Genomic DNA, 13,712 nt, shown 5'->3' with positions numbered 1-13,712 from the left:
GTTGTCTTGTCTTGAATGGGCCTGGTAAAGGTGCGAGGAGTTGCCGGAGTCCCAGGAAGACTCCAGCAGGTTGTCGTTGTTTCGTTTGTTTCAACGGCCGCTCACTGTGGTGGGTGAGCACTGGCTTGGAGTTGGTCAAATTGGGGTTGGATCCACCTTCTACCATAGGATTTCATGTACTGGGATAAGACTGAACCTCACTTTTGCAGCCTCGATGCAAATAATAATAATCACACCTACCTGGCAGTGTTGTAAAGATTAGAGAGAGGTCTTAGGTGCTGTATACTGAATTGGTGAGCTGTAATAGCTGTGATTTTTATTTCCCTGCCCAGAATAGAGGAAAAGAAAACACAGCTTTTGTTACCGTGTTTTGGGTCCTGACGGATGAGGAAAACAGACCTGCTAAATTGCTCAGCAAAGAGCTGAGCTTGGTTGCTAGGTGGGGCTGCTGGTGGTGGCTCATGTCTGGCTCCTGTCTCCATGTGGACATGTCTCACAACCTGGAGACAGTCTAGATTTCCTCTAGATTTGCAGAGGGTGAGGATGCTGCTAACCCCCACCCACCGCCAGGTAGCCTTGGAGCTGTGTGGACTCAGCCTTCTGGCTTCCCCACCTGTGAGTCTCTTGGCCCAGGCCTAGCTGGACAACGTCAGGAAGTGATGAGTAGCTGGAACTCAGGGATTACTTCACCATGGGGTAGACACTTCCTGAAGCCAGAATGCGGATATGCATCCCCCTGGCTGGAACTTGCCACCAGCTGGAGGGGAATTTTGAAGACAGTCCAGCCAGAAGTTTCGAGCGGACTTCCTGGCTGGCGTTGTTTCCCACCATGTAAAATTCACATTTTTCTTCTTGGTTTTCCTTCTCCGTGAGGGGCCTCTGCTTTCCTCTCCTGCTGGTATTCTGTTACTTCTCACCACGGACGTCAGGCTAGCGTCGCTGCCCCAGGAATGCAGTCACCACGTTGTCTCTGAGCCCCCACCCATGATCTGTTCTCCACACCCACCTTCCAGCTTGAAGGAGCAGGCAGCTGGGGAGGCTCCACTGGCCCTGCTTTTGGAATTTGAAGACCTGTCTCAGGCTGCTGTTTGCTGAGCTCCTCTTGTGTTCAGACTTTGTGCTGGGATGGTGAGGCTGTGTCTCTGCCCACGACAGGAGCCCAGCCTTGTGGCAGAGAACAGAAGAATGGACAAATGAGTGTCAAACAAGCAGTCTGGCTGAAACAGATCATGGCATGCTCTTGTCTGAAAATCTTTCATGGATCCTTGTTCCCCTTAGGATAAACGAACCCATTCTCAGTGTGGCATCCAGGCCTTTCTGGAGCTGCTCTAGCCCTACTTCTGGCCTCATCCACCCCTCCCCACTCCAGAACACTAGCCCCAGGCAACGAGATGACTGATTCACATTCTGGTCTCTCGACCCCTCTGTTCGTGCTGTCCCCAGTCCGGAGTGCTGCTGCTCTTCCTTTTCTCTGTCCGTGGACTCCTGCTTATCCTGTGAAGCCCAGCTGAAATGCCATTATGTCCTCTGGGAAGCCTTTCCCACCCCTGTCACCTAATAGCATAACGAAGAACTAACTTGCCTTTGTGCCTCTGTTGTACTTTGTATAAACTTCTGCAGACAGCATTTACCACTGTAAGTCGCTTTCTGCTGCTTGTGTTTAGCACAGTGTCCAACAGGTGGTAAGTCACTTGGTGTTGAATGAATGAGTGAATGGATGAATGAATGACTGAGTGAAGACCAGATTCATAGCTGGCTGCCTAAGGTCCTTTCAAGTCTCACCTGGAAAATGCAAAAGAGGTTGTAGGCAGATTTCAGTTCAAATTCTATGACATGAACATTTATTGATGGCCTACTGTATACCATGGGGTAGAGTGACAAGCATCAAATAGATATGGTAGTTGCCTTCCAGGTGCCCACTGTCTACTGGGACTTTGGCCACAATGAGACTCAGCGGAGATGTCACCTGAGATAGACGGGTACTATGACTCTCACTCACACTCACTCCCTTCCAAGGGATACGCTCTCTGCCTCTGCAGACTGGAGACCACCCCCGTGTGTGCTGTAACTTGCACCACAGAAAGTCCTGTTGATGTGGTAGGTGAGGGTGGTGAGGCTAGACGATGTTGCCCTGTTTTTACATAGCTGGAAGGGACACTGGTGGGGCTGGGTGCCCCCTTAGTACCAGGTAGCTCAGATGTGCCTTCCACACGATGGATCACCAGGAAATGGGCCTCACTCAGTACCACCCAGTAAGCTCACCCTGGCACATGACTCCCGACCAAGTAAAGGCCTTGTGGAGGATGTTTTTGTGTTTATTTTGGAGTTGAGAATTTCCAGCCTGAGCGTGGGTGTGATCTCCCCTCCCCCCGCCATTCCTGCCCTAACTTGATCCAACTTGAGAATTAAGAAATGAAAGGTAGTCCTTGGATCTGACTGGTATTTTAAGCAGAAACAAGTCGTGAAAACTGAATGCAATTTTATACAGCCAAGAACCCAGAACTCTGAGGGGGCTCTTTAACAGCATCATTAAGAGGCGTGAATTCCTGAGCAAGATACTCCAAAAATCCAAATTCCTCTATGCCCAAAGTCATCCTTTGAGCTGTCTGTATGTTCATGGTGTGATGGGGTCTGCTCATCAAGCTTTCATAGATGACACTGACAATATTTTAAATGTGTATGGTACTTTCTAGTATGAAAGGTGCTTATGCATGTATTCTCTCATTTGATCCTCATCATCACCCACTGAGGTACAAACTATTGTCACTTTTTTACACATAAGACAGTTGAGATTCAGAGAAGTAGCTTACATGAGATCACATAAGTACATACGTTTATTATACATTTTACCAATAAAAAGGTGTGTAACATAACAATTTACAGAAAATAAAATATACAACACTCTTCATTGTAAATTTCATAGAGCTGATTGATTTTCACGGAACACTTCCCTGGTTTGCCAGATTCTCCTATCAGTAGCCAACCTATGGATGCAGTTGATGCATGAGTGGAGTGTAGCTCTGACAAGAATTTTGTCTGATAATTTTGTTTATGTTAACAAGTAAGACGAAAAGGAAACAATGAAAGTGTACATTGGAATTTTACTCTTTCACCAATGAACATGAGTGACTACTGAATCAGACAATAGTTTTCGAATCCTGGAAGAATATTTCCTCAATGTTCTGTGCTATTCACGAAGTAAAGACCACAGACACGACACCCATTTAAGTTTAATCTGCATTAATAGCATCTTCTCCACAACTTTCTTAAGTCTAAAATAAAGAAAACAATATGTTAAATCCTGATTTGTATTGTCTGCCAATTTCCATGGTGTAAATATACCCACCATGACTGAATTCAAGCTACCTACTTGAAGTCACTGACTGTGGAGTTGGGAAAAGAGATGTGCAGTAGCACACCATTATATAGTATTTCCCAAATATACGTACAGTTGTATTTTCAATTTCAAGAGCATAGATAATAGTTAAAAAAGTATTTATTACCTTTTTTTAATATGATTTATTTAAAGATAAGTTTATATAATTTAATTTTTAATAATGGCTGTGTTTAACAACTGGCTCATAAAATTTCTGCAGATTTAATAACTAGCTCTTATAGGCCAGTAAGGTCCAACTCCAGCATGCCCCTGGTTCTCATAGACTCTGTAGGTGAAAGTATTTTGTAAACAGGGTAGTGCTATACACAGGCTGATTATTGTGGTGGCAGCGATGGTGTAATACTAATGGGAGCCAACATTTATTGGGCATTTACTAGGCACAGGCTCTGCTCTAAGTGCTTTGCATGTATTTACTCATTTTATCCACACAACAACCCTATGAGAGAGGTTCTGTCATTATACCCATTTTATAGAAACTGGGAGGTTGCCTAGGGCTGCATTGTGCCTCCTCAGAACCCCTTCCGATATTAATATTCCCATTCTGCAGATGAGGGGCCCAAGGCTTAGAGAGGTGACTGACTTGCCAAGGTCACACAGCTAGCATGGGGCAGAATTGGGATACAGACCTGTGTCTGTCTAATGACAGGGTCTTTAGCACTGGTTTCCCAAACTCTGGGCACCGGCTAAATTTTGACTTCTTTGGAGGTGGCAAGAGGTGGGAGCGGGGAGCAGAAGGGCCTTGAATGCCAGGCGGAGTTTTGTGGAGAGGGCTGCCTGTGGACCCATCTACAGCGTCCTGGAAGTAGAGGAAACCACAGCACCCTGGAAACCTGCCCACAGAGGCCAGACAGTGAGCGGCCTTGCTTTCTCGGTTGCCCAGCACTGCCTGAGTAATCTGGGGCTGTGCTTGGCATTTCCAGTGAAGGGTCATAAGCAGCTTCCTTGTCCCATCGCACAGACCTGGCCGGGCCCCTGCTCTGCTGAGCTGAACGGCCTTACCCAGCAGCAGGCGGTGTGAGAAAGAGCACGGGGCTGTGGTCAGCTGACTCGGGTTCCAGTCTTGGCTCTTCTCTTTGCTCAGTGACCTTGGGCAGTTTGTCAATGCCCGCACCCCTGAAAAGGGTGAACAAACATAGCTGCCCTTCTCCAAAATCTCTGCGGGCACTGCTCTTTCCATGCGTCATCTCTCTGAATCCCCAGAACAATCCTATGCCATGGTAGGCGTTGTCCCCATTTCACAGATGAGAGGCCCATCGACTTTGCCCAGGTCTCACCCAGGTTGTGAGTGGCAAAGCTGGGATTTGAATCCGGACCTGCCTGACTGTAAGCCCTCGCCTTTTGCACTTTGCTATGTAGCCCCCCCGAGGGTGCCTTCATCCTGCGGGGACTCCCCACATGCTGTGCCCAGTCTGTGGGGATAACCCATCAACATGGGTCCTGGCTGTAGGACCAGCTTCCAGTTGGCACCACATTAGGCACATCTGGGCAGATCTATGGAGTCATGAACCTGGCGGGCTGAGCTGGGTGGTTTGTTTTGGCAGGCAGGGGTCAGTCCCATCTCCTGGTGACAGCTCTGAGGGCTCAGGACTGGGCAGTGGCGACACCTAAGGGAATGTGATCCCTTCTTCCAGCCGTGCTTTGGAGGTGACGTCAGGTGTGTGGGTGAATTATTTGGCTGAAGTAAATAAAGCTGGCAGAGAATGACAGGAGCTGGGGTATGTGGATAGGATCGTACTACCCTAGAGGGCAGACTGGCTTGAGCCCAGCTGCCAGTGGCCAGCAGCCTCGTTCTTCCTTCCTGTGCTGGTAGAGGGGTCCTGAGCCTCTACATGGCCTGTCTTGGGGCCCAGAGCAGTGGGAATTTGCCCAGTTTCTTAGTCATCTAGTGCTGCTATAACAGAAATACCACAAAGGATGGCTTTAACAAACAGAAATTTATTCTCTCACAGTCTAGTAGGCTAGAAGTCAGAGTTCGGGGCACTGGCTCCAGGGGAAGGCTTTCTGTGTCCACTCTGGAGGAAGGTCCTTGTCATCAGTCTTTCCGTGGTCTGGGAGCATCTCAGCACAGGAACCTCAGGTCCAAAGGATGTGCTCTGCTCCCAGCACTGCTTTCTTGGTGGTATGAGGTCCTCATGTCTCTCTGCTTGTTTCTCTCTTTTGTATCTCAAAAGAGATTCGCTTAAGACACTATCTAATCTTGTAGATCCCATCAATATAACTGCCACTAATCCATCTCATTACATCATAGTGATATGATTCACAACACATAAGGAAATCACATCAGATGACAAAATGGTAGACAATCGTGTAATACTGGGAATCATGACCTAGCCAAGTTGACAGATATTTTTTGGGGACACAGTTCAATCTATGACACCCAGATAGCTTGGGAGGTCATGCCACCTTAAAATCACAAAACCTAGAGCTCAAAGGGGCTTTGGGTGTCACAGGTATCCAATTTAGTTGAGGGGGCAGGGGCGTCGCTGAGGCCCAGAGAGAGAAGTAGCCTGCTTAAGCTCACATGGCCTTGAACTGGAGTTTCCCAATAACCAGGCCTGGGCAATCTGTCACCACCCTGCCCTATTTGGGGAGGGGGGAAGCAGAGAACCTTAGACAAAAGCCCTGGGGAACTGCTGTCTTGCTGGCATCTCAGGCTACCCTTCCAGGCCCTTCCTGACCCTGCTCTATAAAACCAAAAAACCAGATCCACTGCCGTTGAGTCAATTCTGACTCATAGCGACCCTATAGGACAGTGTAGAACTGCCCTTTAGGGTTTCCAAGGCTGTGATCTTTATGGAAGCAGACTGCCACATCTTTCTCCCGCTGAGCCGCTGGTGGGTTTGAACCGGGGATCTTTTGATTGGTAGCTGAGCGCTTTAACCACTGGGCCACCAGGGCTCCTTACCCTGCTCTGTAGCAGCTCTGGAAACCCTCGTGGCGTAGTGGTTAAGAGCTACGGCTGCTAACCAAAAAGTTGGCAGTTTGAATCCACCAGGCGCTCCTTGGAAACCGTATGGGGCAGTTCTGCTTTGTCCTATAGGGTCGCTATGAGTCGGAATCAACTCGATGGCAACGGGTTTGGGTTTTTTGTTTTTTTAACAGCAGCTCTAGGGAGAGAAGTGCGCTCTGGCGCCCCTAGTGGTGGTGGGAGGCCTGCAAGGGGCAGAAAGGGAAGGAACGCGGGCTCTAGGGAGGGGCTTCCCTGCAAGTCCCCATCACTGCAGAATCCATCCCGTTTTTTCCAGTTCATTTCGGCAAAATTAATCGGGCATGCAGGATACCATAGGGGGTGCCAGGAAGCTCAAAACTGGCACCTAGATCCAAGTTTTCCCAGGAAAGCTGCGTCACAGTGTGAGAGCTGCGTCACAGTGTGAGAGCGAGCCTACGGTAACCGTCGGCAGTGCTCAGGGGCTTAGATCACAAGGTCAGGGAAAGCTTCATTGAAGAGTAAGGGAGTGAAAGGACACGGGGGGGGGAGGAGCCGGCGGTGGGCTTTGAAAGCGTGCAGAGGAGTAAGAAACGCTTTCCAGGCAAGGGAACAGCCAAGGCAAAGAATGGAAATGAGACGTCATTCTGGGGGTGGAAATACCTGTCCCGAGGGCTAGAGGGCAGGTAAGGCAGGCGATACACAGTGAGGCCGCAAAGGTATCTTGGGGCAGCTGGGGCAAAGCCTCAAATGCCTCACATATTAGGCTATAGGGCGTCAGGCTTTTTCCCACGCTCAGTGGGTCGGCTGGAGGTGTTTAAGCAGGCTGGGTGATGTGACGGAGATAACGGGCTGAGCTGCCCAGGGAGCCCACCCCTGACTGCTGTTACGAGCTATTGGACCTTGGGCAAATCTGAGCCTCAGTTTCCTCATGTGTGAGGTAGGGATGAGAGGAGTACCAGCCAGGGTGGCCCGAGGACTTCGTGGTGAACACATAGAGCACGAGCTTGGCTGGGTTAACAGGTGGCAGATGTAAGTTCCTGCTCTGCCTCCTGGGCATCATCAGGCTGGTAGTGGAGGCTGGGATAGTGAGACGGAAGTCTTTCTGAAAGCAGGGCAGCTGCAGAAATGGGGTCTGAATCTCCTGGTCAGCCTGGAACCACTGAAATCTGGACTAGATATTGGTGGCTTGGGGAGAAAGCAGGAAACGTCTTTTGGTGTCAGGGTGCTCTGGTGACAGGGTTCTGCTTACTCCCAATGTTGGCCACAGCCTCAAACAGGTCTGAGGCTGCAGGGGCCTCTGGTCCGAATGGCCCAGCCAGTGAGCTGCAAGACAGGGACAAGAAGCTAGGTCCTGACCTCTGCCTCCCAGCCCAAACCCCGAGGCTGCATCCTGATTTATCCCAACCCACCTTGGGTCTCCTCCCTGCCAGGGCCTCAGTTTTCCGAACTGAAATGAGGAACTGGGCAGTGGACCCTGAGGTACCTTACAGAGTCTCTGCCCACAGCACAGGGTGAGCCAGGGCAGGGCTCGGGGCTCACTGACCTGCTGAGGTGAAGGCATCATTGGAAGAAAAGGCAGACTGGGGTGGGAAGAAGATCAGGGGTGTAGTGAGGGTAACAAGCACCCTCCCCCACCCATTTCAAGATGAATAGACGTTGATAGTGGTAACACTTCAGCAGAAACGCCTTCCTCCCTCTTGTCCAGCTACCTCAGTCAGGCGCCTTTCATATTTGTGGCGCCTCAGAATGTTATTCCGTGCCTCGTCTGGCACCCCCTTGGACTTGCGCCCGGGGCCAAGTGCTCCTGTCTGTCTCCCGTGCCCCCCATGCCTCTGAAGAAGATGCCAGAGGAGGAAAGTAGCAGGGCCTGAGGTGGCCCTGGGTCGCCAGGCCCAAGCGGCATTCCTGCCTCTCCCAGGGAGAGACTCACAAGGCCCTTGAGAAGCAGGGAAGGGGGATCATTTAGACCGGTGGTGAGGAACACAAGCTTTGGAGTCCAACAGATAAAGGGTAAAATCCCTACGGTTTCAGTCTCAGTTTCTTTTTCTGAAAAACGGTGGCAGCAACACCTACCACATAAGGAAGTTGAGAGAGTATGTATATGAGGTATAAAGCGTGTCATGTACTTGGTTAGCACTGGGCCCTGCACATTATAGGGGCTTAATAAATGGTACCTGTCTGCACTTGGAACATTTACTGAGCACCTGGGGTGTGCCAGGCTCTCTACCAGGCTCTGGGGGAAATGATAGGGACAAGACACTCAGGAAGCTCCAGTCCAGTGGGGGAGACAGATAAGTAAGCCGACAAACTCCAGAGTGTAAGAAACACTGCAATAGGGAAAGTGCTGGGTGTTTGGGGAAGCTGGGAGGTGGGGGGAGGGGTCATGGAAGGCCTTTGGGAGGAAGCACTATCTTTACTGAGATATAAATAGGTATTATCTAGGTATGGGTCAGATGAAGTACGGGGAGCGTGTGCCAAGCATGCCAAGCAGGGGAGAAGCCACCTGCTTTTCCAGAGGAGAAGTTGCCATCTTGGGATGGGTCTGGGGACAGACAGAACTAAGGTGAGAAAACCTGGCCTTGCCCTCAGCTTCGCACAAGGCAGTGGAGAAGTCATTTCCCTGGACTGTGGGCCCAGAGGTGAGAGGATGTGAGGCAATGATCTTTTCACCCCTCCCGCACCCCTTATCCCTGCTGCCTCGTACCCTGGGGATCACCAGGTCCAACGTGTCCACCTCTGTCCTCTGCGGCTCCCACCCCCATTCAGTGTGTGTTGTGTGATGGCGGCCTGGGTCCTGGGCACACTGTGGTGTTGGGGAAGACCCGTGCCCTGTGCCCTTGGCTCCAGAGAGAATCCTTGGGTCTTTCCTCTGGAGGAGAGAAGAAGTCCCTAAAAAGGTGGCCTGAGGGATGTGTGTGGAACGGAGGGAGGAGAAGCTACCCGCCAGGGAGGTGGTGGGTGGTGGGCAGGTGCAGCTCATGGCAGGGGCACTTGGGGCCCATGGGCAGCCACTGAGGGGCTAGATTAGAGGCTCTGGAGTTAGCCACCTGCCTTGGTCCTGTCTCCTCACCTCCCCCTGCCCTCGCCCCTCCCTCTTTCTGCAAAGCCTAAGAATCTACTCTGCCTTGGGAAAGGACTTTGACACATTTTCCAAATAAGGTTGAGAGAAATCTCCAGAGAGGAAGAAGAGTAAACAAACTTTAAAAATGCGGAAGGAAATGCCTTATTGATTTTTTTTTTTTAAAGGAAATAAAAAGGGGGACCTTAGCCAGTTCTAAGTGAAAGTTTCCAGTGGCTGTGTCATGAGGTCACATAGACTTCAGGGAGCCTGGAAGTCTGGGGTGGGGGCATCTAAGGTGAGTCTTCACTCCAGATTCAGAATCAGTTCAGTGAATGGTGGCTGCCACCTTCAAGGTGCCAGTCTCGGTGCTCGGCTCTGCAGGGCCAGGACGCAAAGCCCTGAGGCCTCCCTCCAGTGTGGGCTCTGGCCAGGAGCTGGGACAAAGGCAGCAAAGGACTGATGGCCAAGGGGGAGTGTCTTAGTCATCCAGTGCTGCTCTAACAGAAATACCACAAGTGGATGGCTTTAACAAAGAGAAGTTTATTTCCTCACAGTCTACTAGGCTTCAAGTCCAAATTCAGGACATCATCTCCAGGGGAAGGCTTTCTCTCTCTGTCGGCCCTCTTCTCATCAGTGTTCCCCCGGACTAGGAGCTTCTCTGCGCAGGGACCCCAGGTCCAAAGGACACGCTCTGCTCCTGGCACTGCTTTCTTCGTGGTATGAGGTCCCCAATTCTCCACTTGCTTCCCTTTCCTTTTATCTTTTACAAGAGATAAAAGGTGGTGCAGGCCACACTCCAGGGAAACTCCCTGTTCATTGGATCAGGGATGTGACCTGGGTAAGGGTGGTGTCACAATCCCACCCTAATCCTCTTTAATGTAAAATTACAATCACAAAATGGAGGGCAACCACACAACACTGGGAATCATGGCCTAGCCAAATTGATACACACATTTTTTGGGGGACACAATATAATCCATGACAGGGAGCATGACAAATGTCACAACAAGAAAAACTCAAATAAGTGCAAAGGGAATTGAGGGAAGGAAGGTTCACTTCTGAGTTCCAGTTTCTGGGTTGGGGCTCAGGGCAGGTGAAGAAAGGCTTCAGGGACAAGATAGATTGAGTTAGGCTAACATATGGTGGCTGACAACACCATCGTCAACAACAACAGGTTTTCAGTAGGCAGAGATCGAGAAGAAGGCATTCCAGGGAGAGCAAACGGTGTGAGCAAAGGTGCAGAGGTGGGAAACTCTTCAATGCTTTGAGAAATAGGGATATTCAACTTTTTAAAACATTTCTTTGTTTAATTTTTAAACAACTTTATTGAGATGTAATACGCAAATCATACAATTCACCCAATTAAAGTGATTATAGAGTTGTGCAACCAACACTACAATCAGTTTTAGAACATTTTTATCACCTCGAAAAGAAACCCTATACTGTTTAGCAGTCATTCCCCATCCCCCTAGCCCTAGGCAGCCACTGATTTGCTGTTTCTATGGATTTGCCTATTCTGGATATTTCATGTAAATGGAGTTATACAATATGTGGCCTCTTGTGACTGGCTTCTTTCCGTTAGCATAATGTTTTCAGCGTTCATCCTTGTAATAGCATGCATCAGTAATTCATTCCTTTTTTATGGCAGAAGAATATTCCATTGCATGGATATACCACATTGTGTTTGTTTATTCGTTAATTTGAGTTGTTTCCACTTTATGGCTATTATGAGTAATACTGCTATGAACATTTGTGTACAAGTTTTTTTGTGAATATATGTTTTTGTTTCTCTTGGGTATATACCTAGGAGTGGAATTGTTGGATCATATGGTAACTACCTGTTTAACCCTTTGAGGAATTGACACCCTGTTTTCCCAAGCAGCTGCACCATTTTACAACACCACTAGCAGAATATGAAAGTTCCAATTCTCCACATCCTTGCCAACACTGGTTATTTCTGTCTTTTTGATTATAGCCATCCTAGTGGGTGTGAAGTGGTATCCCATTGTGGTGCCCCATGTTTTCTTGTCACCCAAAATACCCACTCTTGGGACAGAACTCAGAAAGTTTTATGGTTCAGCTTAATAAGGGCCTCCAGACCCTAGACTAAGGATGTACTGTTGAAGGGGCTCTGGGGTAGGAGTCACACACAGTGAGAGACTCTGGATCTTGGCCTCAACCTCAGAAAATAGCGTTGCAAGTTTTTGCATAGATGTATGTTTTCAGGTCATTCCGTTTTGAATGGGTCTAGGACAGTCACTGTGGGAAGTGGGGGGAAAGAGGGTGACGTAGAGGGACCTGCTTATCTACCTCCTACTCAGAGCGGGTGGGTGGGAGTGAGAAGTCTGGGGCTCAGGAGCCTGCGTTATAGCCCAGGGCAGGGCTGCCCCTCAGCACACACCTACATTGTTGTGTCAGACCCAGCAGCTGTTTGCTGGGCTGGAGATAGCCTGGGAAACTTGTATTTTCTCTGGAAACAGGTGCATTTTTTCCTGTGTCCTGCTGAGTGTCAAATGAGTTAAGCACAGAGAAGTGTGGGCCATATAGTTAGTCTAGAGGAGGGCAGTGCTGTCAAGAGGAAGTCAACTAGCCGCAAAAAAGGCTGGTCAGGAAGAGCAAGGTCAATAAGTGTAAACTCGGCTAAGCTGCATCACCCCAGCCCCTAGCCCACTTACATGAGACAGTGGTTTTGTTTATAGGAAGTACTACAAGTATCTCATTGTCCCCATTTGACAGATGGAGCAACAGAGGCACTGCAGGAAGCAGATCTGTCATTCAGAGATAGAAAGAGAATTAAAGCTAAAGTCTCCAGTTCTGCTGTCAGCAGCAGGTTTGGTAAAACCCAGGCCTTGCCCTTGGCACTAGGCCTGTTTTGCGGTTCACAGGGGGAGACTGAGGACACAAAAACAAGAAAGAGTTTATACTGTTTTAGTCACCTAAAAAAGACACCAAACCCCACCCCAAACCTCAGAGCAAAAGCACAAAACATGGCTGTAATTACCGTCTTTTCTTCCTTCCTTTTTTTTTTTTGTTCTCCAGCCAGAAAACATTATGTTGTTAGACAAGAATATTCCCATTCCACACATCAAGCTGATTGACTTTGGCCTGGCTCATGAAATAGAAGATGGAGTTGAGTTTAAGAGCATTTTTGGGACGCCGGAATTTGTTGGTGAGCTTTAGGCCTATTTGTCTTCCAGCTGAGAGTGTGGGATCAAAAGGCAGAGGACTCCTGGGAACAAACCCTTTGTCTGGGGGTATGGCCTCTGGGCTGGGAGATGATGCCCTGGGATGCCCCATAGGAACTTAAATGGAGGGGAAGGAAATGCCCTGCAAGACATCCAGGTGAGGGTCGAGGTGCTGGCTCTCAGGGCCCAGCAGGCCAGAAGGTGGCCAGGTGGTGCCTAGAGGCCTCTGCAGAATTAAAGCCCCTCAAGCTGGCCCCACCCGCTGCTCTTAGATGAGCTTATTTTGAAGATTTAAAATCACCTCACCCCCTCACAGTCCCCTAAATTCAACCTTATTTTCTGAAAAGGAAAAAGGAAGTCATCTACCAGATGCCAGATCCACCCACTTGCCTTTGGGAGTTGGAATGGTCTTGAAGATGTAGGGAGGGCATGGTCTCCTCAAATTCCTGTGGGCTGAAACTTGTGTACCCAGGAAATTGATTTCCAGAAGAGGGCAAAAATTCAGGCAAAAGAAAACAAAACGAAGAACAACAACGAAGAAACAATAAATCATAGTTTACAACCAGCAGACTTTCACTAACAGAACTTCTAAAAGATGTCCTTCTGGATTAAGGAAAAAGACCTCAGAAGAGAGGCCTCAATAAAAGAAGCAATAGTGAGAAAATACATCAGTAAATATTAGGCAGTTATAAACATTTTCTGTCTAAAAGAATGATGATGATGAAGAGGTTTTAATTGTGTGGTTAAAAAAGGCAGAACTAAAAACAATAATGTTAGATAGGAGCAAGTGTTTAAAATTAGTGTTCAAGGTTCTTAAATTGTTAGGAGAGGATGAAAATGTTGATTTATGTTAGGATTTGTTAGATATCCATAGTAGAGTTTCAAGAGTAACCATTAAAAAAAATATAAGTTGGGAAAAACAGTAATGAAACTAATTAAAAAAAAAAACTTGATTAAAAAAAAAAGACAAGAAAGGAGAAGAAAAACACAGGAAAAAATGAGCAAATAAAAGCACTAGTAGCACAGTGGTTAAAGCGCTTGACTGTTAACCAAAAGAGCTGCTTTTTGAACCCACCAGCCAAGAAAGATGCAAGAATTTGCTTCTGTAAAGATTACAGCCTTGGAAGCCCTATGGGGCAG

General features: G+C 48.4%; 1 protein-coding gene across 1 annotated transcript in view; it reads left to right on the top strand.

Moving 5' to 3' along the window:
- Positions 1 to 13,712, top strand: part of DAPK2 (death associated protein kinase 2) — a 110,655-nt gene that overhangs the window by 80,114 nt on the left and 16,829 nt on the right. Inside the window, exon 6 of the mRNA XM_023729709.1 lies at positions 12,427 to 12,556. Within this exon, the coding sequence (XP_023585477.1) occupies positions 12,427 to 12,556 (130 nt within the window). The remainder of the gene's footprint in view (positions 1 to 12,426; positions 12,557 to 13,712) is intronic.

This window comes from Trichechus manatus, unplaced genomic scaffold (genome assembly GCF_000243295.1).
Source record: "Trichechus manatus latirostris isolate Lorelei unplaced genomic scaffold, TriManLat1.0 scaffold00030, whole genome shotgun sequence".
NCBI lineage: Eukaryota > Metazoa > Chordata > Mammalia > Sirenia > Trichechidae > Trichechus > Trichechus manatus.
Note: the sequence above shows the minus strand (reverse complement) of the source record. Positions and strands in the feature narration are given on the sequence as shown.